The following is a 25,842-nucleotide window of genomic DNA, read 5'->3' as shown; positions in this document are numbered from 1 at the left end:
ACCACTTTGGAACCAGAGATATTCTTGCTTCAGTAGCTGACAAGTAGTAAATCCACAGTATGACTTCTTTAAAAAGTTTTCAGTTATATTTCTCTCATCATCACTGTCTTGAAATAACTGCATCACATAGTAAAGTGTTCAAAGCAAATTCAATTTGGGAAGCATTTTGCGTTTCAGTGTCTTGCTCAAGGATACTTAGACATGGTGACAGGAGGACTTGGGCATCAAACCATCCCCTACACAACAGCTATTGCCAGCACACCATCAGCAGCAGCTGTCCCAAGCTATGTGTCTTCAGTAATGATAGAGTTCAACATGCTACCAAATGAGTTCTGGCTGATGTGTCCTTGTCTTTTGTTTTCATCTAATTCTGTTTTATCAGGCACCCAGCCAGTGGCAGTTCATTATAAAAACAAAGAAAGAAATGTTCTGATTTGGTCAAAGAGGAAATGCAGTTGTCTTTTGTCTTATGAAACTCATGTTCACTGTCTTTCGGTGTATTTTCACTTTTGCCAAAGACTGAATCATTTGAGAGCTTCGCACTCAGTGGGGGAACCACCAAAAAAGTTGGCTGTTAACCTTCATGTCAGCGAGACTCAAAGCAAAGATGAAAGTGGGGGTGAAATTGAGTGAGGTTTGCTTACTAGGCGAAAACCAGTGCCTTGCTTCACAAAATCTGCGATGAGCCGAGGCGTCTAAAATTACAATCAGAGATAAAACAACTCTGATGGAAAATGGCCCAAAGCCAAAGAGACAAGTGGAACCTTCAAAAGCTGATAACACAGAGTAAAGATAAGCTGTTTCATTTGAGCCACTTTCAAAATTGCAGCTATGCAGTTGCTGTAACAGAGGAGAAAATCACAGGAACAAATTCTGCACCAGAAATCAAGAAGGCACATTTGGTCTGACACCATTTACTTCAACAGCTGTAACACAAAAACATAACATTATATCCTGAAAACATTATTGTCTTCTCTCAGTGACCAAAATGTTAGCACCACAAACACTTTCTCTGCAGGTAAGTCATGTAGCATCTCCATGAGGTGAGGTATTTCCTTAATTAGTGGCTTTTCTTACATTTTCTTTGTAACATTGACCACACAAGCCCTTTGCATTGTGAAAGCACATTATTTGAGTTAAAGGATATCCCTCTTTTTCTCATAGTGAATTATTCTCTGACAGCATACCAAATATGTCACATCCAATATCACATTGTGGTTGTATATCTAATTTCAGTTTTATTGTTAAGTTCGTATTGCAGAAATCATCACATGGTCCATTTCAGTCTCTGTAGACTAGTAGACTCCCATTCAACTTCCCTCATTAAATAAAAGATCAATATGGTGCCATTCACTCGATTTACGCCTTCTGATCAGTGTTCTGGCGGTCTATCAAAAAAATAAATCTACAATTAAATTAGATATTATCAGTATGTTTATGGAGGCATCTGGCTTGATTGACATGCCTACAGTGCCATCAGGTTTCCAGTATCAGTGGGGAGGCATAGTGTAGTCGAGTTTCCAGTCAGATAGAGTGAGATCTGCGGCCATGTCTCCTGCTCATCCAAATATTGTCACTTCCAAAGAAACAAGATGGCAACAGCCAAAATGATGACTTTGTGGCTTCACACACACCAATAGGTGACATCATGGTTGGTTGCCACTGAATTAAGTAAAACTTTAAACGTAAACTTGCTTCTCGTCAGAGCTGGACATACGCTAGACCAGCACCTGCTTTAAGTAAATTAATATAGAAACTATGATTTAAATTGGGAGCCACTGGATAAAAGAATACATCAACAAGATATTGAATCTGACCAGACTTTCGATGTCCGCTTTCAGTATTTAACAAGGTTTGATAATTGGATCATAGTTTAGTTCATACTAAAACTGTATTCAGTTTTATATACAGCAGTATTTGCAGGTTAATAGATGTCTTCACCTTCTGAATATGTTGCTGACAGCACTTCAGTATAACAATATAACAAACCTCAAACTTATGCAGCACATTTACCGAGATCTGCACTTTATGGACTCTATGGACTTTATGGAAGAAAGGTAAAACATAATATTACCAAGAAAGGCTATTTGTGAGGTAACTTCACTAAATTCCCTTCAAATATTATGGAAATCCATCCAAGAACTGTTGAAACATACAATTTAAGACCACAAATGTCAGCCCCAACATCTGTGCTGAAACTTTCCTGTTTCTTTAGTCCCTTTCATGCCCACAACCAAAAGCTGATTTAAAGGAAAATAGGTGATCAGTCAAGCCTCACTTAACAATTGTATTGGTGTTTCTATTATTGTAAGTCACAAAGAATGAATGAGTAAAAAAAGTGACAGGACTAGGTGTCATTCGCCATCATACTGTAGCTGAGTCACCAGAATAGATAAAAGTAAAAACATGCATTTATACAACAAATGACTCAAATGGTTTTTAACTGCTTTAATCTTTAAAATGTTTTACAGATTAATGTAATGAGGAGCATCACTCAAATCTCTATAGTCTACAGAATATTGTGGTGCCTCAGCTGGCAAGATTGTGTGTGTGTGTGTGTGGGGGTGTGTGTGTGTGTGTGTGTGGGGGGGGGTTCTTTACCATGTTGGTTCACTCATACTAACAGTTATCATCTGCAGCTTTTACATGCCTATGTTTATAGTTTCTGACATTACTGAAGGCATTCTTTGGAGTTGTTTGATTTGTGTTTGAATGTATTACTGATGAGGTTTAGTAACCTGATGAGGTCTCCATAACCTTTACCGTAACCAATGCTAAGTAACTCAAATCTGTGAGAAAAACTATAATGAATTCTGACGGAGGTCCAAATATTATGGGCATTTTAAAAGTCGTTGACATTCTATTTTTTATTTTCTATTGTTTACTTAATCATCACTTATTGTTTATCTCCTACTATTAGCATTCTCTCAACCAGCTTTCATCACAGGTCATCACAAACACTCTTGAGGGACTTTCCACATACATGCTTAAAACTTGCTAGTTGACTTTCCTTCACTTTGCACACACCAACGTATCCGAAACCATCTCATTTGGGTTTAGGTCGGGTGATTGGAGGCCTGGTCACGTGATGCCGCAGTGTATCACTCTGCTTCTGCTTCGTCAAACAGCCCTGACAGAGCCCACTAAGCTTAACCCAGATGTGATGGTGCATTACTGCACAATGTTATGTTAGCCATGCTTGTTCAGTGTCATTTTAAATCATGAATATATTTTAAACAGCGTCTCCAGCAAAGCCTTTTGACATGGTCACAGCTACTTTTCATGGGTCACAGTGGGAATCAAACAGCCAGATTTTCATTGATCTAATGTTCATCGTTGAGTCTCTTGGCTCAGGTATTTCTTTAATTTTCTATTTTTCTCCATCATATGGAGTTTCATTGCAGTTGTTCCATGAGGAGGATTGACTGATTCAGTCTCCTCCCAGCAATTGATCTTGACTTGTGTCTGATGTTTGAACTCTGGGAAACATAGATACGGGCTTTAATCTGAGGTACCATTAATTGGTCATTTTTCAGGCCAGTGACACTAACAAACTTCTCTGATGCAGCAAATGTGACTGTTGGCGGGGGGGTCGTGCAGCTGTATCAGCGGGATAGCTGCTAGTTCTCTGGCCAGGACAGCATGATCATCAGCAGAGCTTCTAGCTTACTCGCAGCCGTCAGCAGATTTTGATATTTGTGCCTGATTTGAAGTTTGAGGCTGACATTTGTCCATTAAAACATGATTTTTTTTTTTTTTTTTGTCACTTACAGTAATGTTACGAGTTGTAGTCATGTGTCTTCTTTGCATTGTGTGTAGCACTTGTCTTGCTCTTCATAAAGCAAACATAGAACAGAGTAGACAAACAGGAATGGTGATTTGAAATTAAATAAGTCCACAGAAATTAAGTAAATCATTTTTTTTTCTTTTTCCCAACTTATTGAAGTTGCAGCAGCATGCTTCCACAACCTGTTTTTTTCTGTTCAAGCAAGTGCTGTTGCATTTTTTTTTTTTTTAATTCCAGGACTCACTTGGTTGTCGACATCCCTACTTTTCATGATTTTTTTTTGGTGATAAATTGTCAATTACGTTGTCTTTTACATGAGCATGGCCATCCACAAGAGGGTAATTCATGTTTTAGTAACTTATTTTTTGTATGCCACCCTGGTTAATTTCATTCAAATCAAATTAATTGTAATAGCTCAGCTCGCAATCTGTGTGCCACTTATCAAACTCTATGATTGATACATTTTAGTCAAACTATAATTATTGCCTCATGGTTATATGCCTCCAAAAAACAAGCCAAGTGTCAGTTTACATCCATATTTGTCCAAACTCATATGTAGTGAAGAAATAATACATGTAGGAATATGACCAATAAAGCTGACTCTGAGATAATACAAAGCTGCTATGACCAAACACATTGCTTCAAAGAATGTTGCAGCAAAAAATATATATATTTTAAAATATGGATGCGTCACATAAATTGTCAAACAGAAAGAAAAGATGACCGACATAATCTTTAGAGATTTGGGATCCCAAGATTTGTGCCACCAATTCAGTATCTGACCCAAAGTGAAATATAGTAACAATCGCCTCATCTGTTCCTGAGGTAAGGCATCTAACAATGTTCGGAAAGTGTTTCTGCAGAACAAAATAATGTCACAGTGAAGTGACAATGATAGAAAATGTCATGTCATTTTCAATGATAGAAAATCATATAAGACATTTCTGTAAAATTTGGTCAGACTTGGCATATAAATTCTTGAGTTATTGTCACAAATGTATTTTGTGAGGTCACAATGACCTCACAAAATACAATAAGTCTCGAGTCTAAGTGAAGGTGTGTGCCATATTTCAGGAAATTCCCTGAGAAATTTTTTTTTTTATCAGTTCATTATTGGGACAAAATGACAATTTTTGCCAAAGCTGAATAAATTCTGTCAAAGCATTCCTGAGACATTGTGTTCATGATAATGGGATGGACAGACAGAACGACAACCCGAAAACATAATGCCCCCAGCCATAGCTGTTGCCAGTCCATAGGCATAACAAAGAGGTTGGCAAATCACATAATTAAATAACGGGAACAACAGCAATTACACAAATGCAACATACTCCACGCACAGAAATCAAATCTCTAATCCAATAAGAAGAGCAAATAGAGGCTCCTCAATATATTATTCATGTCTAATTTAGCAGTTTGTTTGACAGGCAAAGTTACCCATTGTGAGTTAAGTTGTATACTAATGTACAGAGGAAGGGACAAAGTGAACAGATCATGTTCCACCTAGTTTATTATAGACATGCAGAAATAAAATTAGAGATACCATTTTGTCAATTAGTAAAAAAAAAAAAAAAAAGGTATTTATCATGAGGTTACGATGCAGACGAATTCACATAAATTTCAATTCTTGAGAAGAGTCTACTTTACACCATATTTAATAGATCTGAAATTTACCAAAGCCTCTGACCATTAGCCTCCCATGTCAGAGGACAAGAGACAATTACTGACACACCCACAGTTTGGCTGCACATACTAAAATTAACCAGCAAATATATGCAAAGCACAGACTAGATGCTGGTTTGATACCCTGACTTCTATTATGTGGTTTTCGTTGGCAATCTTTTTTAAATTCTCCACACAGAGCATTTCTATGACAAACAGTCTTCATATGAAGCTGTAAAAGGAAAGTTTGTGCAACATGTCAACATGTCATAATTCACATCAAGTAGTTAAACACTGAAAAAAAATATAACAATCATGTAGGAATATTAAAGGACAAGTGTCCTTTGGTGATCAAACTGAGGTACAGAACAGGGAATTAAACCTTCAACCCTCAAGGTGGGTTCCAATTGGTAAATGATCTGCACGCAAATAGCACTTTTTCAACAATTCACTTTATCACGTTTTTAATTCACCCCGTCACTCACACACCAATGACGACAGAGGTGCCATGCAAGGTGCTCGTCTGCCATCAGGAGCACCTGATGACTGTAGAAGCTTTAAGCAGCTCCTTCAGCGACAGACTGCAGCATCCCTCAGTGCAGTAAAGAGCGCTACCACTGGTCATTTGTTCTGACAGCAGTCAGACTTTTCAACACCACAATAAAATAATGTTTATAAAATGTATAAACTTTCCATTCATCGTCCTAGCTGTATTTATTTATATTTATCTTTATTTTATTTGTTTTTGTGTATAGTCTTGTTTGTGTATTTATTCTTTTATTGCTCTTATTTTTTTCTAAAATAATATTTTTTTATCCATCTTATTTTGTTTATTTCATAGGTATTTGTAAATTTGTCCATACTGTGTACATGCTGCTGTGACGACAACATTTTCCCACTGTGGGATTAATAAAGTAAAATCTAATCTAATCTAATCGAACCGCCAACCCTACATAGTTGATTTTTTTCCCCCCAAATTGTTATGGACAGTCGTGTCCCTGTCAACTTTCAATCAGCATACAAATGCTGAAATCAAGCATTGGTGATGACTAAAGTGCAGAACAATTCAAATCAGAACAAATCAGGGAGGACACCACTTTGGTGAAGTAAAAATGAAACTTCCTAAAAATACGGCACATACTGCACCCAGACATGTTTTTTTATCTGTGCAATCATCTTCATATACTGTAGTTCAGAGTCATCCTTTACAGAACACTTTCAGCAGCAAAGTATTATTATTATTTTTTTTTTTTATGAATGCTTAACAGCCGTCGCATTAAAACTGAACGACCTGCTGTGCAAAAACACTGACAATCTCAGACTAATCATCTGACGAAGAGATGAAAGGCTGACAGAGAAAAGACACAATTATACCCTTTCATCAATTATAGCAAGAATCAAAAGCAAGATGGAGGAAGAAAACAAGATGGGAAGTTTTTGTTCAAAAAGTAGAGACTAGGAGGAAAATGAAACAGAAGGAAAAAGCAGCTCAAGGGCAGAAGGCATATTTTCAGCCAAATTGAAGAGCTTGCTGTTGCTGCTCATGGCAGAGTCAAGGAGCTCTGTGTAATAAGAAAAACTACATCAGAGACAAATCAGAACCATATCTGAAATTGATAGACCATCACCACACCTAAGTCACCCCCTGCTTTCGGCTAAAACAACCATGAATGACATAACAAAATGGGATGAAACACCAAAGCCAGCATGACTAAACCAGTGCTTCTCTTTTTTGACGTGTCAAAAATGCTCATTAAATTTTGTATCAAACTTTCAAAATATTGGCGAGGCGACAAATAAAAGAATCAACATGGATTTTGTTGAAACAAAGGAAATGAACCCAATCACCATGTTAGCATTAACCTTCTTCCTAATGAGTCAAGTTATGGTGTGTTCAAACTTGGCAGCTTTCGTTCGATCCAAACAAACTCTGGTGTGATTTCTGTGGTTAATTTGAAAAAGTTGTGAACGTTGTCGAACTTTGATGCCCACCCTACCAGTGGACTGAGGCTCATTTCTAGTAGACATCTGATGCACATAATCAAATGTACTGCATTCTTTAGTCAGGTTTTTTTTTTCCCGAAGGCACTGAAGATCATAGTTATTAAACCTCTCTTGAAAAAGCCTAATCTGGATGCCTCAGTAATAAATAACTATTGGCCAATATCCCAAACCTTTGTCAGGGACTACTTTGTGTCAATTAGCAAATATAACTCTGAGCAAACAATCACGTGTGGAGTTCCTCAAGGGTCTATTTTTAGGCGTTTTTCATTTAACATCTAGATGTTCCCTCTTGCTCAGGTTATGGAATATTATAACAATGTACCATCATTATGGAGATGACACACAGCTATACATAACAGTATCACCAAGTGACTACTAAACACAATACATATGTTATTCAATGTAATGGCTGTTATTCTGCTTGGCAGTGTTTGGGCAGACAGTGCCGGTGCAGGCCTGGTGGCTACATGTGGCTGCAGTCGATCCAAGGGAGGCCGTAGCCCACATTCCATCATCAGGTGGGCTGGGGAGCTGCCTGTGGTTTATGGTGTCGCTCGGTAGTGTAGTCGGGTATGAAGTAATGTGACTGAGAAGGGAAGACAGTCTGCCAGTTGTGCTCTAAAGCAAGCTGGAGATCTTGGAGGGAGACTACGGCCTGGAGCATGAACAAGGTCGGATTCCGTCAATTCCGGGCCCAAATACAGAGTCAGACTGGGGATGGTCCGGAAGAGTAGGTCTGCCAACACGTTCTCTTGGTGTAGCATACATTGTGAGGAGAAGCTGGACCACTGGAGCCTCTGTGACCAGCATCGATGACATCAGTTGGGTTGTAAACTACATGTTCCATTGCCTGAGTATCTAGAAGATCTGCTGTCCCTCACTGCCCAAGTTGTGGATAAGCATGACTCTCTTCCACACTTCGCCTGTGTCTGCTAGACCGAAAAATGCAATGAACATTTCAAAAGATAAATGCTAGTAAGCCCAGAGGGAGCGCCAGGAAAGGAAGGAGAGGTCGGAAAAAAAACCTCCATCCTCGTCACAGTGGCAGAGAATCTGTACTTTTATTGGTTAAACAACCAGGGCCGTGACTCACAGATGAAGCCTGTTTGTTGAGTTTCAACATAATAAAAACATAATTATCACACTTCACGCAGGGAAAAACCTGCTGCTTCCTAAATGCTTTCTCTATTTCGTTGTTGTTTTTTTACTTTCTGACTTTCTGACTAACCCACACATCTACATTTACAGACACATACACTTACAAGAGAGATAGCGTGAAACAAAACAGGAGCTAAAGGGGGCTATAAGAGTGGAGACTTTTTTAGACACCTTAAAATTGTTGATTTAATTTTCCTAAAAACTGCTGACTTGTAGTTGCTCACCTGGCAGGCGTTGTACAACAGCTGGTGCTCAAACTTGCGGATGCCTAGGATCTGCTGGAACATCTCGTAGAGCTGCTCTTTACTGAGGATGAGCTCTGACACAGAGCTCAAGTGTGTTCGCTGTGGTTGACGCCGCATGTCCTCGTCCCCCCTGTAGATGGCATCGTACTTGGCGATCCAGGAGCTCAGCACGGTCTCTTTGCTCAGACCATCAATCTCTGGGAGACTGCGGACACGCCGCTCAATGTTCTTCTTGAAAACCTCGCGGAAATCGTTGGCTGAGCAGCCGCCACTCTGAACCATCCGGGAAGCACGCTCACTCTTCAGGAAGCCCTGGCAAGGAAGGAGAAAGAATAACGGGCACTTACAACAGTGATTTTAATCTATTTATTTGCTTGCTTTGCCATTTCGGCCCCACTTGACTCGCCTAAACCCAAAAGGTTTTTATTTTCCCCGAAGGAGTCATTCAGATTAAATAAAAAATGAATGAGATGAGCAAGTCTGTTTGCAGTCCTCCTCCATCGAGCAGTTGTAGTTCCAAGGCTATCATCTCCAGCACAATTTTGACAGGGTTAAGGTGCATCTTCACTTGACACTGGCCATCTGTCAATGAAATTCATCGACCAATCAAATACATGTGAGACACTGCAGCCATTTTAAAATGCACAGGTATTACCAGAAATAGTGAGCCGGCATGAACAAAGCCATGATTTTGAAAATTAAGCTTCTTGATGGAATTCATATTTTTGTATTTAGAGCTGTCATTTTCACATTTTGGCATCAGTAAAATGTCATCATGCACAAAGTCCTAAACTCTTCTTGCATTGTGGCTACTAAATTGACAAATCACCAAAAATCCAGAGTGTAAACGGGGTAGTCAGTTATTCAGTGAGTGGAATGTTAACTCTCACTGGCTCATTCATACTTTGGGCTTTTGGCAGAAGCTCTTTGGCCACAGAGGCTGTCATTGAGAAGAATGAATAGAAGAACTGATAGAAGAATGGGTGGCTCAGACTGAAAAAGGCAGCAGCAGTTTAGTGTAGCATTTAACAGTCTCCCAGCTGGCTGCTTCAACTCTTCTTGCTAGTCGCACTGAGACTCAAAACATCACATCAGAAAATGATTCATGTAGTGGAGGCTGAGAGCTCAGAAAGCAGCTGCTGAGAACAGTTTGAAGAGACAAACAGGCATAAACACTATATTGGACTAAAGCATTACGTTTGGGAAAACTTTCTAAAAGTATCTCTAAAGATACCCTCGAGATGTTCTCTCTAGACTAATTCCATTCATCCAAATTCTACTGTTTTTGGCGGAGGAAGATGTTTTTAACTTCATCGGCCAAAAATGCTAATTTAAAAAAACAAAACCCTCAGTAATGCCAGAACCACATTTTATTAATTATTTATAAAGGAAAACCAGTAAAAACTGCCAGGCTGACAAATAGACATGGCTCTGTTGAGCCTTACCTGCCTTTAGCTCTTAATAGTCACAACTTCATGAACATATTTACAATTTGGTAAAATAAGCGGCACATCATTCCTGCAGCTGTCACAGATGTATCGTCAACTGCAACAGTTTTGGAGACGTCAAACTGATTCTCTCCTCTCGATCTCCTTGAGCTAGATGCAACGACCGCTTCTTATAAATCATCTTCATGTCTATTAGACCCAATCCCAACAACACTGCTCAAGGATATTTGACCCTTAACTGAACACTTCTATATTAAATCAGATTAATCTCATTAACACTCTAAGTACCGCAGGCTTTTAAAGTTTGCTACTTTTCCGTGATACATGCCTTAGATAATATCATTAGAAAACACTGCATACATTTCCATTACTATGCAGATGATATCAAGTTATATCTATGAAACCCATCAGCTAGGAAAATTTTAAGCATGTTTAAAAACACGAATGCTTGGATCATCTGTTACATCTAAATTCAGACAAAACTCTTGCATTTGGCCCTAAAATAAATTCTGTATCCAACTGCACAGTTACTAGAGATGATATTGCTTTGGCCTCCAACGCTAATGTGAGTACTCAGTGTTATTTTTTTGATGAGGATATGCCCTTGTGGTAGCAGGCATGGTTTGTGTGTCAACTGTTGCCGAGTTCAAACAGGGGTTTTATTTACTATGTTGGAACTCAAAATGTTTGGTAAACCCAGAGTTTGGCAGATGCATGAGATGTTCGCTAATATATCTTAACTTTCATCATGTATAGTTTTTCATCTTATCCTATATAATGTGTCAGAAGAAATTGTTGATGTTCCAACAGCCTGATCTTCTTGCTTCTGTCATCATGTAGGGCATCAGGCATTTCTTGCATTACGTTACCCACCTGGCTACGCTTGTTAAAAACGACACGAGTGCCAGGAAGGGAGGTAAAGTAGCACAGGTGCTTGTTGATAACTTGATTGGAATGGATGGCTCACAAACATGAGACGCAACACACGAGGAGGAGGACTGGACACAAGGGAACCCTTCATTTCAAGGTGCACTCCAGCAGCTGGGCAAAAAGCAGAGAGCACTGCGCAGTTCACTTTGCAACATTACACTGTGACATGTTATAAATACTAGAGGAACCTGTGGTAAGAGCAGTGTTTATGTTAACAGTTCTTTAGCTCACACATAAGGCAAGTGTCTAGAACTCATAAACACTGTGTATTCATTGCACAGAGAAAAAAATTATTGCCTTCCAGGTCGATTACTGCACGTCACTGTTGTCAGTGTGCCCCAGGGGCTCTCTGAAAGATCCTCCAGCTGATGCAAGGAACCCGGCGATTCAACAATTCCCACGAGGCACACAAATGCATGGCAAATAAAAGATAGAAGAATTGAACTATAATATTTATCAAAGAGGAACCCTCTCTTCTTTCAAGATTAGGCTTCAAACGTTCCTCTTTGATAAATGTTATAGTTAGGGGTAGCTCTGATGGCTTTGAGTCATCCCTTAGTTATATTGTTATAGGCCTGAGCTGCTGGGGGTCCTTCCAGGATGCACTAAGCACCTCTCCTCTCAATTCTTCTATCTTTTATTTGCCATGCATTTGTGTGCCTCGTGGAACTTGTTGAATCGCCGGGTTCCTCTCTATAATATTGTTCTAGGTTCTGTTGTAAAAGACTTTACAACTGAATTGAATTGTACGTAAAAATATACAAAACACGTCAAACTTGCTTCAGTGATTATGGCTTTAACTTCTTCAGACATCAATGAATTGTCCTCACTTGACACGGAGCTTTTGAGGTCAATCAAGTGTCCCCAATGATATGACAGTTGTTTATCAGTCATTATTAAATTTAACACCAAAAGATTTAGCAAAAAATCTTAACTATCTGATAAAACTGTTACAGTTTTGTGAAACATGCAATTTGGCACAGCTCTACTATCGCTGACCAAGATGGAAGGACACTCACAGCTGTGGTGCAAAAGTGATCACCTGACTGAGAGGTTAAGCCACAAACTTAAAGAGAAACTGTTTCAAAGCAGAAAAAGATCCCGCGCCAAATGACCCCTCAAAGAAATTCCATTTTCACATGATGTGCCCAGATATTACTACTATAACTCCCTGCTGAGGACTGCATGCATGGGTTGATCGGGGATAGCTGATACCATGGAAACAGGAAACATGTGTGCCATTTTAGTTCCACACCTCTGTAAACTGTAATCTCACATAGTTTGATGAGGTGGTGAATGATGCATATGAACAAAAAAACATTCTTTGAAAATAGTGAAACAATTACATTATTGAATGTTTTAGATTATTGCAGTCAATGCGGTATTTCTCAATTTGTTTCAATGTTTCAAGTAGAAGCCCCAATGTAAATGAGATGTGACTCATGTTTGAGTTTTTGACCGGGACTGTTTGTATATCGATGGATGGATGTGAATATACTGTATACGGTACATTCAATTCTATCTACATGTACTGTCTGTATGAAGTAGATGTATGCATGCATGTTTGTCGATAAATTAAGCTGCAAAATTGTAAGGCCACACTGAAAATACCGGCACTATTTCAAGGTGAGATTGTTCATGTTAGTACAACCCTGTTTCCCCAAAAAGTTAGGATGCTATTTAGAAGTTCAATAAAAAAACAATGTGATGATTTGCAAATCATGTAAACCCATATTTCATTGAAATTAAACCAAAGACATCAAATCAAATGTTGAAATTATATTGTTCTATGACTGCATTAACAAATAGCAAAACAATTTAACAAATAATATTCCTCAACATAAAATTGCACAGAAACCTGGGGATTTCATCATCTTCCATACAACTTATTATAAAAAGATTCAGAGGCTGAAAACCAGTATTGGATGGCTGTGATCTTTGGACCTTCAGGTGACAATGCATTAAATACAGCCACGATTCTGTAGTGGAAATCACTGCATGGGCTCAAACACTTCTGAAAACCACTGTCAAATGCAGGTTAAAACTCAACAATGCAAAGAGGAAAAGGTATATGATCTCAAAACACCACCTCCCTTCTTGGGCCCGAGCTCATTAAAAATGGATTGAGGCAAAGTGGAAAACTGTCCTTTGGTCTGACATATCAATGACAAGCAAAAACAGAATAAATCTAAAACTATTCCAATAGAGCAGCTCAGCAGCAAACAAAAGAAAAATGTGGCCAACTGCCGCGCGTACAAAATAAGAGGAATAAAGCTTTCAAAATAATAAAACAAAAGCAACAAAAACAAGGCTCAGTATGCCAATACTGGTAGGGTAAAGGTTCTCTTGTGACTGACAACATAAACCAACACATGTCCTGGCAGAACCATGTGATCAGCTTCGGTCTGTTGTCAGGGTTGCCGTCGCAGCCTCACGAGAGTGCTAGGCCTACGGAGCGTGAACCAACAGCAGATGGAGAGCAATCACATTGAGCAACAAGAGTAATGAGGTGGAATAAAAATCACTTGAAACTAAAGAGCCTCAATCAAAACATAAAAGTGAAACATGACAGGAAACAAACGCAATGGTGTTCAGGAATTGATTTGAAACCAGCAAGCAGGAGGGGCCTGAGAAAAGCCACAGAAAGAGTCTTTTTTTAAATTGTGATAAATGGAAATCAACAAACGTTAAGTGGATGAATAGGGAAGTGACAGATGTCACTGCCACCAGAGGAGCCTGATAACAGCAGCTAATCTGCCTCTCTGCATCGCTCAACACAAACTGCTCCACACTGCAGGAGAGAAAGACATTTAACAGTTACCGCAAAAGGAGACCACGCAGTGAACAGAAATTATAAAATTGACTATTTCAAATGACGACGCCTGAAACAAATGTTGAAACTGAGAAATGTTATTGTTTTACAAAAAAATATAATACGTGCCATGCGTACTAATGCATCCCTGTACCATCACAAATGCTGGCTTTTCAACTGAGCGCTGATAAGAAGCTAGGTGGTCCCTCTCCTCTTTAGGATGTGGCATTCATGATTTTCAAAAAGAAATCGCAAATTTTGATTTGTCAGACCACAGGACAGTTTTCCACCTCGCCTGAGTCCATCTTAAATTAAGAAGGTGTCGCTGTTTCTGCATCACAATTATATGTGGTTTCTTTTTTGCCTGGCAGAGTGTGAACCAGCATTTGTGGATGCAGATTTGGATTACAAACAAATTCTCCCTTAAAGTTTTATTGGTTTTGGTCACAGACTTCAGAATTTCACAAAAGCCTTTAGTTGTACTTTTTAAACTTTTGCTTGCATAATTGTGGTGGCGCAGCCTTTATTTCAGTTATATTTTATGTTGCCAATGCAATCGGCATACCGATCCTATCAGCGGCTCTATGCAGTATCCTGTATCTACTGGTACATATCGTTTCCTATGCCACAGCAAATGTCTGGATGAGAATATTCTGGAGTTAAACAAAGAGTTGCATTTTGGGAGTTTATTTTCTAAATTAGACTACAGCTTGTGTTCAGGGATACTCTTTGGTGGGGTAATATTGTGGTGTTCATTCGCTGAGTGTGGGGGAGCATGATTCAACATTACTGGTAGTAATTAACTACATTAACATGTTTACTGTGCAGCTTTGTTGCCGTATTAGCATTTCCCAGCATCATAACACATATACCAATCACAGTCGCATTAATACATTTGTTAGTTTGTAACTTGTTACACAAAGTTTTCATGCAGCATTAAAGCCTTTTTAGTGTGATGAAATTTTAACTATGCATGTCAAATAATACAGGCTTTTAAGTGTTGACTGTTAACATTGTGAAAGAGTTGACATTCAAATAATTCAAGGTTAAAGTAAAATTTTACTCCATGGGAGTAGAGTTTTAACTCCCAAAAGGTTCAAGGTTCAATTCCTGAAAAGTGTTAAAATATCAACTCCTAGAAAAGAGTTACTTTCACTCTGCTTGAGAGTGCATTCGATGGTCTCACATGTACAAGCAAATACAATTGATTTGAACTCAGAGTTTATTCCAAAGATGTGAATTCCAGAATCTGACTTGTGCCTGTATACTTTAGCAATGTCATCTCTGCTCAAAGCCACAAGTTTATACCTGCTACACATGACGACCAAAACCATTTATTTTCTGACAAATCTAGAGACTGTCCTATTCAGCCTCTTCTGCTATCTCCTTCACTACCTGCTGCTGGCTCTGCTCCCAGATTCCAATTAGTGCTGATGTTGACCACACCATGAACACTTGACAACTAACCGTCACAGTATGCACGCCTGCGCTCCACCCCTGCCCCTCTTCTTCAGCTGCTAGTTCGCAATATCTAGAGCCCTTCTAGTAAAGAACATAAAATACAAGGGTAGATCAATACGTTTCGAGATTCCTGACGTGCAAATTATAATCCTGATAAATAACTGGTAAAAATTCAGTCACTTTATCATCATGAGTTCTGACTTGCATATGTTTTTTGTGAGCAGTGGATCGGGTGGCTTCTGCAATGGTTTATGCAAGTTTGTGACAAATTATTGGGGAACTGAAAGAAGTCACATGGAGCCAAATCCGATGAGTAGGAGTGATGAGGAGATACGGTTGTCTTGTTGTGGGCGAGAGACTTCTGTGCATTTTCATTGTGCAATAGATTGTTCTATTGATTGAGGGTCAATGTATGGTAGAAATTGGAAATAAAGCTTGCGGTGTAGTACATGTCATTTAGGTTTGTTAAAAGGCTTCTAAAACACTTCAGCTATGATAACAGAAGGTCAAGCAGAGCCAGAAAGCTTTACAGAGTTACCTGAAAAATGCAGCAAGAGACAGTTCTTTGTTCCAAGATTAAATCCAAAGATGGAATACCATTGAAGGGATCAGGGGCAATTACAAGTTGGTTTTTTTTGTCCCTGCAAAATGAGTTCAACTGGACTGCACATGGGATTTGTTGGCATGAATATGTTTATAGAATATCACCGGAGGTATGTCTTTAGAGGGGTGATGATGGGGCTGCTCTGTGTGTGTCTGTGTGCGTTTGTGTGTGTGTCTAAAGGTCACTATGTCTTTGGTTGCTCTGAGCCTCCTGTCAGCCTGAGAGGTTCTCATGCCCCATTCAGACACCCTCCAAGACTGGATCGAAGACTCCTCCACACTATGCTAATGTCAGGTTATCCTGTTTTAAATAAAGAGACTACAAATCACCCAATCCCCCCTTCAGTCCTGCCATTTCTATTTTTATAGTTATACTTTTTTGTATTTTATCATCTGTTATCATGTTTGCTCTGACTATGTGGGGATGGGGAGAATAGAAATTTGTTTTTAATTACATTTATTGTAAACTATGGGAATATGTAGCTGATGTAGTTCTTTCGGACAAACAGTACATATAGATATGAATGTGAAAGTGTGCAACAAAAACGTAAATTTGACAAATGACTTTATGGTGTTCATACCTTTGAATGTATGGCAATGCAGTAGTAACACGTCACAAGAAGATGCCGGTAAAAATGAGATACAATATCTTTCTAATCTTTTTAAGACAATGGAATAGTCATATTAACTATTTAATTTTTTTTTATTTGTATGTATTGATGGACCATTTAATCATTTGAAAATCAAGACCCATCCCTTGTTAATGTCAAGTTATCATTACAAAGACATCCCAATGTCTACTCGGAATTCAAAATGACACAATATTCCATGAGACAAAAACACAATCAAAATAGTCATAAAAATAAAGATTCCTTCATGTTCATTACAGGTGTCATGTCAATCTCATGTACAACCCTTTAAATATGCTGTTATGATGTTTTTCTTTCATTTGCGACAAGATGTCGAGACGTACAAAATTCGCTGTCAATGCTATGTCTGATAATTTCCATTTTAAAATCGAGGGGCTTTTTAAAAAAAAAATTTAAATCAATATGCCAATTTAATGCTTTTTTAATCATATTCACACACAACAAATGTGGGATTTGGGAATGTGCGTTGGGGTATTTTACGGTGACTATCTGCTAAAACATATTTTGGACATTGGTCATTGTTCTTGTGCTTCGATGAACAAGAAATTTGATGACAACAAAGATTTGATCAGTCTGAGGACTTTTGTTGGGCTCTGAATATGCTGTTATGATGTGTAGACTGCTGTACTTAGATATATGTACTTTCATTACTGGCAGTTTGAGACCTAATCCTGGTCATCAGTCAGATTGCAAGCCCTCCCTCTGCTGCTCTTTGGATAGGTTTTCCTCAATTTTGTTTGGCAACTCAAATGTCAGCCATTATTACTAATGAATCGATCAGCGGGAGACTTCCTCTCTCCCCGCTGCTTGAATTAATTGGGGCTTTGAAATTGCACTAAATTATTTACGTGGCAGCAGAGCGCCAACCTGTGAGTCAGGAGATTAAAGATGGATGCCAAGGAGCCCTCGGAGTGTCACTACAGTTGCTTAAAAGTTCTATATGTAAGATTCTGAAGCAATTTCAAGTAAAAATGTATTTTATATTAATAATTTTGGAGGCAGTCTATGTAACTTCAAAAAAGAACCCATTCTCCTACTTTACCCATTGCCTATAAAAGCCTCTATACTGCTTTTTTTTTCCAATTTCAATGCAAGGGATTCGGGCCGAGCTCCCCCCTTATATGACGTGTATTGTGCTTTGCCTCAATACATGCCTCTCATACCCTCCATTACAGTGCAGACACTGCGCTAACAGTCTTTAATGATGGAGTCAAAACAAAAGCCCTCCTACAAACACAACTACACCAGGACAAACTCCACACAAGACCATAAAAACAAATGATAGGGCCGATCTGGCAAAACAAGAATGAGACATAAGTTGGAGGGGAAAACCTGAGTCATAATCGGCATTTGATTCATGGACGGATCAGCGTTCAACTTTAGGCTTGAAAACGTTTCCTGAGCTGTCTATATTCCTTCTGGGCAGGTAAGCTAACAATACTGCCAAGCATGTGAAATACAGTATATTATGGACCTGTGGTTTTACTTGGCTAACGTTAGAGCGTTCCTGCTAATGGGGTCAAATGGGAAGCTACCTAACATGGGAAAGTACTTTGTTGAATGGATTACGTCGACTTATTCATCCAAACTGCGGTAGCTGATCTGCCTGGTAAATAAACCGCCAATTGTTTCGGTGTGCCATATGGGAGCGTTAGAGGTTTAGTGTTTCCTATGACAATGATGAGAGAAAAAAAAGTGATGGATATCACAGCAACTGTTCCAACACTGCAACAATGCAGCATTTAAGAAGACCTCAACCCGGTGTGTCCCTGGACAGTGATAGTCTGGTGAGGGAAAACAACAACTTCTTTCCATAACACAATTGGTGTAACTGACACTTAATACTGCACCTGATTGCATTGGAGCTGCTGCTGCTCTGCGTCCTGTGTGGACACAGCGAAAGTTTGTTCAACTGGGGGTCATATTTACCGTGTACATGAGAATATATGGTGTGCCGTTTAGGCCATTTATCAAAAAAGCTCACACGTGCACCATTTATTCTCACACATACAGTACACATAAAAACCTTGCACATGCATTACATTTTGCATGCACACACCAATTTTTCTTACACATACACATAAAAAAAGTTCATGCATACACTACTTTGTCCTCACACACACACATGCGCATAAAAATATCATGCATAATATTACTTTTTCCTATAAGGCTTTTATTGTGAAATGTGGATGAAGAACGTTGTTTGGATGCGAGAAAAAAAGTAGTGTGTGTGTGTGTATGTGTGTGGTGAGAAACAGTGTGCGTGCCAGGTAAGATTAGTGTCGTGTGAGGTAAAAACTAGTGTAAATGCAAGGTGATATTCAAATGAAGACCCAGCCGGACAACGCTATTCGATGATAAATCCTAGGCCAGCCACATCAGGTTCCATCCTCTTTTTGCAGATAGCTGACAGGTCGGATACCTCGTCCCGCCAAGCCCTGAATCAAGCAGTGACCTTAATTCACAGCATTTTTGTCAACACCATAGTCCTTGTCATTTTGGCAACAGCAACAACGCTGAATACAGCTGCAAGGCTGAAAGGGTGCTTGTGAGACTCGAATCCGAGTGTGGCAACCCCATTTGGTTAAATTTGACAGACAGATATGTTCAGTGGGGGGTTTATTGAGACCATGTGTCAATTTGTCGAGCCTGTAAAAGATCATCTACCCGTTGAACTGATATGACAGGACTTATAAAAAAAAACCAATTACTTCATGTTCAATAAAAACCTGATGACGTGCAGATTGATATAACAAGCGTAGGACTCTGTGTTGCCTGAAGCGAAGCTGCCCAATCTTTCTAACACCAGTACCATTTTTCCTCTCAAATTGCAAATGCCATAGATTAACAGTGGAACAGCGGAGTTATGAAAGTCATCTGTCTGCAACATGAACTAAAAGGCCACGGATGGAGGAGTATCAGAGCCATAACTAACAGCTGCTGGCTCTGTTTGGAGATGACAGCTCAGATTAATCAGAAGCACACCTGGAGGATTTGGTTCAGTTTTGATGAGAAACATTCTAATTGATCTTGTTTTGATGGGGCGAAGCGGGACATCAGAGCGTGGTAGTGGAATACTGCTTTGACTGGTCGCCGTAAGAATTTGGAAATAAATGTCGTTTGTGACCGAAAACATTCCTCAAAAAGAAAATGCTGAACTTAATCTTCCTTACATGAAAGGGATACTTCTATCAAATCAGATGGCAATCATAGAAATGGTCAGACCACCACCTGAATATACACAGAAGCATGCTATTGTTTGGTTGTTGAAATACAATGGGAGCTGAACATTCCCTCTGAAGAAACTTGTGCATTTACACGGAAAGCGAACGTTTAACAGCTATGAATGTAGTTTTGTGCAAGTATAAAAGACACTTTTGACAACAATTTTCTCACACTACAATCAAATAGCAAAAATGTATCAACTAAAAATGATGTGGATTTTCAACAAATTATATCTGAGCGGGATTCTGTGCTGTTGGAGGAGTCCAGAGGTGGTTGGTGGGTTTGACTTGAATCCACAGCATGGTTGCAAAACACACACAACTCCCTCTCTCCCTCACTGTAACCACTCGACAGGAGAGCACTGTGTTGAGCTACATGCAGGTTAAATTGACTTTATATTTCTATTGAAAGGCTTTTAAATGTAGCTGCCCAATTTTCACTTTGTGTTATATTTCATGTTTTCAGTGTCATCTGCATATTGATCCCTTCGGTGGCATCTAGTGGTATTGCTGCCCAGATTTTCCACCAGCACATACAATTTCCTAAAGCTTAGGCTGCTGGATGAAGAGTGGCATGTCAGTATAATGTGCAGCTGTAGAGATCTGAACAGCTTGTGCTGCCATAGTTAGCTTCCTGTCAAGATTGCAACCATCTGTCTTTTTTTTTTTTTTTTGGAAGACATACATTCCATGACACTGACAACATGGAATATGAATGATAGAAAACAATGTAGCGATGCTACACTACATTTAAAAGCATTTCAGCATAAAAGAGCCATATATTGTCAACTGACAAGACAGTCTTAGAGTGGGCGCGATGTTTATAGTGAGTGTGTGTGTGTGTGTGTGTGTGTGTGTGTGTGTGTGTGTGTATAGCCATACTGTGATTACAAGTCTAACCCACCATCCATCACCGCAGGTCCCAACCCATTATGTCCAATTCAAGCAAAAGTTTTTGACTCCCTACCAAAGACATGATTTGTGATCAAAGCTTTTTTTGTGACACAATAAAGAAGCTGGCTTTATAAACAAATTTGAAAGTCTGTAACCAAAATCTGTGCGGCATAATATGTTTGCGATCCACATTATTTTATTGTCAGTTCATACGATTTTTTGGTGGTTAATATGACAACTTTTCACTTCCAAAACTCCCGTAACTGGTCTCATCAGTTCCCCAAAATTTACAGAGTGTAGTAAAAAGAAGAAATTATGTAAAACAGTGGTATACATGCCCCTATCCCAACTTTTTTGTGTTGCTGTTGCTTTATAAAACAATAGCATTTCTCAGTTTCAACATTTGATATGCTGTCTTTATTCTATCTGCAATAAAATATTGGTTTATGGGATTTGCAAATCATTGCATTTTGTTTTTATTTACATTTTACACAGCATTCCCAACTTTTCTGGAATTGGGGTTGTAAATCAGACCAGGTTATAAAAATGTTTCCAAATTATACAACGGATTAAACGATGAATAAGTGGGGAGGACACAACCTATATACAGGAAAAATGGGGAAAGGAAGGAAATGTAATGCTACATTTGGAGAATATGGGGAACAAAATTCAAAATTTTGACCCAAAATTTGAGTGGAGGAATCTAGTAAGGTTTTTTTTTAAAACACCAGCACAGCAGAGTTTCTTATATACAAACATTTCTTGTTGGAGGTCCTGTGGAGAAGAAAAGGCACTATCATGTGTTCTGGACCTGATAGTGATTTGCCAATCTGGCAATATTGGGAAAAAAGGAAAACTAACTAAAAATATATTAAAAGCAACAATTCTATTCCGTTTCCAAACATGTACATTGGGAAGAAAACATGCACTGTCCAGGCTCCTGGAAACAGATCTATATAAATGTTTCATATTTTGCTGACAGCAAGTAAGAAAGCTCTCACAAGAAACCGGATGACAACAGAAATTCCCACAGTTGAGGACTGGGTTAATGTGATCCATGATATTTTTGTGATGGAGAAACTAACTTTTGACTTGAACAAGAAAAGTTTGAAAGCTCGTGGATATCTTGGATTGATTATACATCCTCATTTAGAACAGATTTTACATGATCCAAAAAAGGTTATTTTAGGTACCTTCTCTGTTTGCTGTTTATAACATTTGTTTGTTTCTGTTTTCTTTAAAAAAAAAAAAAAAAGTTTACATGCATTCTTTATACAGTGTTTACTTTTAAGCTATTTTGCCTCATTCTTTTTTCTATTGTCACCCTTATTATAAAGGAAACATCATATATAATGTGTCAGTTCTGTTCCAAATTAAAATCCAAATTAAAATAAGAATACAAATATATGCTGTTGAATTAAAACCAATCAAATTTTCTTCTTTAAAAAAAAATAAAAAATAGAATAAACAAATATATGTTAGAGGCCAATTTTTTTTTATGTCAGTTTCAAAGTATTTCATAGAAAATTGGTGGTCACATGCACAAACAAACAAATGTACAATTAATATAATAAGACAGAAATAAAGCTACCTGTCAGATAAAAAGTAATTTTAACATTTACGGTTCTCATGAAATAAGGAAAAAAAAACACATCTCCAAGAAAAAAAGACGAGTACAAGCCTATTAGTTGCAATCAAAAAGTTCGGAGACAGTTTCTGTTTCGCACAAAAGGAATACGGCACAGTAACGGGCATGGAGCAGAGGGAGGCAATATTTGTTTATGTCGCTTGATCAACATCAGCACCTATGTCACACGCCTTTTTTGTAACTGTATTTGCATTTTCAACATGGAAACTTGAGGAGACGGCACACATAGCCCACCGGGGACAGAGCTGTTCAACTTTAAAAGAGTGGAAGAGCAAAATAAATGTTTTTCTTTCACTTCAGAGCTGTCAGGTGGAGCAGTGGAACAAAGCGCTTCTGATCACCTCTGCAAGGAACAAAACACATACAGCAATCTTTGACAGGTCAAGGTTCAACCGTAACGGCGTGTCAACACAGCCGAGGCAAAGACTCAGGACAAACTTTTTGTCAACCAATTTGCACATAATGATAAAGCAGTTAATATATTTAAGAGGAATCAAAAACTTGTGGCTATATTTCCGGATTTTTCTTGACTAACCACCTGAGAAAGGAGTAACAATATTGACTTTGTGAGTACACAGTTTAGATTCACTCAATCAGTTGTTGGCAGCCATATTGCAGTTTCTGTGTCTCAGGGAACATCTGTTGATACAAAGCTCAACATGAAAGCTCAAACAGCCTTCTGTAAAACTGCATTCTCAGAATAAAAAATAAAAAAAAATGGCATGGATGCAGAAATGCTTAAATAGACATGTAAAAGAAATGTATGTTCGTCTATGTACAAGAAACCGCACTGCGTGAGCACTTCAAACGTTTACACACTCCCCCTCAGCTGAGTGTAAATCCACTTTCATGCCGCATTAGCAGGCTTCCATGTGAAACTTGTATCAAAGCAAACAGACGTAGACAGATACGGGGCCTCCCACTCACTGAGGAACACTGAGGAATACATGCATGCCTGAAGGCTAAAATGACAGAGCTCTTGATGTGTTCACAGCCCCTTTCTGTATATGACAGGTGAGTTTGTTTGCAAGGTAAATATGAACAAACATTCAGTTTTGTGAGATATTTATATGGATTTTTAAGCTGAGACAATAAATGTTTTCAGTCTTCTTTACTATATTACTTTCACTACCACATACGGTAAATTCTCACATAGCAGCAGAGGCTTTTATTTACCCGAACTACAGACCGACACGCAGCACTACACACTGCAAGTAGCAGCAGATCAGAGATGCTCCAACCCTGTCGTCAGAGTCGCCCTTGCTCTTTACAACTGCCAATTTTCTCCCGCATCCAACACATTCATCGTGAGGACCAATTTATGTCCAATATATCGAAGACCTTGGAATGCACCACTGTTACAAGATGATAACAAATGATCTTAGGGTTAGGTTTCAATAACTCGTTCCATTGTTGATACTTGTGAATGAGGAGAGAAGATAAAAAGGCCACCTTTCATTTCATGACAGATCTGTGACATTGAATTGTATATGTGGACAATTTACAGGACTGACATGACTCTTTCCATCTTGTTGTCAAGATATGAAGCTGTGAACAGATTGTAGACTCTACTTTTTGAGTCTGTTTCTTGAATGGGTGCTAACGCTAGCATATGTCTGTAAATCAGACCGATGTCTTGTCAATACAAACAGTGCATTGGGGAATTTAGTGAGCAGACTTTTGGTCTATGTAGAGCTGAATAGAAACGCTTTTTTTTTTTTTTTTTTTTTTTTTTTTTTAATATGTTTTAGGACTCATGCCACATGGACACAAAAGCTGTCCATAGTGAGTCCCTGGTTCAATTCCTGCATGGCCTTTTTAAATGCACATCATTCCCCTGCTTCCTCTCCCTTTTTTTCCCCTCTCTGTCTTTAATGCACCATCTGAATAATACCACAAAAAAGTTGAAAAGAACACGGAACAGAAAACATGTCGAGCCATCTGCTAAAACTGGGCTAAATTTCACTGAAAAGTTTTTGTCGATTATGAGCGTTATTTTAAATGCTTTTTGGATCATTATACTTTCTACATGCAGTATAATAAGTTATACAAGATCTGCTTGACAGATTTCTTTGAAAAGTGCGTGAGGAGTGTATTTTACGTACATTTAAGTGCCACACAATTACAAGTCAGCTGATGCTGCAATAATAGTGGATTGTCTACTTCCTCATATAGGAGGGATATTAGTTTTTTCAAAAGTGTTGTAACAAAGAGAAAACGGTCTTTATACTAAATCATATTTTTTACTTTGTATGAAAGTAATTGTTTTTTGTCTTGGGTAAAAGAAACATTTTTGTTTGATATTAAATTTAAAAAAAAAAAGTCAAAAATATAATTTGAGAAAAACTAACACATTTAGCTGTAAAAAATTAGAGCATGTGGTCCAAAGTATAATTTTTTTTCAGTGTACATTCCAGATTGTTTTGTAACAAATATGGTTTTTAAACCTGGGGGTTGTGACTCCCAGGGGAAGTCATAGGAAGGGTGCTACTACAAGTTAATATGAACAAAAAGCCCACAAAAGCCACTAACAATTAGACACATTTTGATGAAACATTTGGTTAACAGATAGTTCACATTAAAAGCTTTTAAGGACAAAAAAAGGACAATATCCCTTAATTTCCAATAAACTGTCAGAAAAAAGTATCGGTGTTGTATAAGTTTTCAGTAAACTGAGAATAACATGAATCTGTTTTTGTGCTGATGAAACTAATGCTTTGCATCTACCTGTTGCTGCTGTGGATTTATAAGATAAAGTAAAATACAACTTTCAACTATTAGTTGATATTCATCCGTTTCTAACAGATGTTTTTTTAAATTTTTTTGGTGGATTTGAAGAAATATCATGCTGATTCCAAACAGATTGGAAGAATCATAATTCAATTCAATTCAATTTTATTTATATAGCGCCAAATCACAACATAGCTATTTCATGGCACTTAACACATTAAAGTCCTTACAGCAAGACTTTACAATATTATACAGAGAAAACCAACAATTCAACAAGATGAAAGTAGGCTCAGTGTATTCTGTCTCAATAACTTTGTTTTTTTTGTATGTGTTTGTGATATGTCTAAGTTCAAGACCATGGGAGAGAGGACTGATTTTAGCTGGTCATCACTTTCTGACATGTCTTCAAATGTTTATTTCCCAAACAACACAGGTGTCAATCGGCCTTATTTTCAAATACTGTTGAGCCTGTAATGATGTCGACTTTTGCCTTGCTTGTGAACCTGTGCTCTCCTGTCTTTGACTACCCTGCTGCCCTCCACCGTCTCATTTTCCAGACAGCTTACAGGAGTGTTAAGTGCACGCT

General features: G+C 38.4%; 1 protein-coding gene across 1 annotated transcript in view; it reads right to left on the bottom strand.

Annotated features, from left to right (window-relative positions):
• cadps2 (Ca++-dependent secretion activator 2) overlaps window positions 1–25,842 on the bottom strand; it is a 226,537-nt gene that overhangs the window by 156,509 nt on the left and 44,186 nt on the right. Inside the window, exon 3 of the mRNA XM_069162236.1 lies at window positions 8,836–9,168. Within this exon, the coding sequence (XP_069018337.1) occupies window positions 8,836–9,168 (333 nt within the window). The remainder of the gene's footprint in view (window positions 1–8,835; window positions 9,169–25,842) is intronic.

This window comes from Embiotoca jacksoni, unplaced genomic scaffold (genome assembly GCF_022577435.1).
Source record: "Embiotoca jacksoni isolate LCO1_2020_lvr unplaced genomic scaffold, fEmbJac1.0.p SCAF_3, whole genome shotgun sequence".
NCBI classification, from domain to species: domain Eukaryota; kingdom Metazoa; phylum Chordata; class Actinopteri; family Embiotocidae; genus Embiotoca; species Embiotoca jacksoni.
This window is presented reverse-complemented; position numbering and strand designations above follow the sequence as displayed.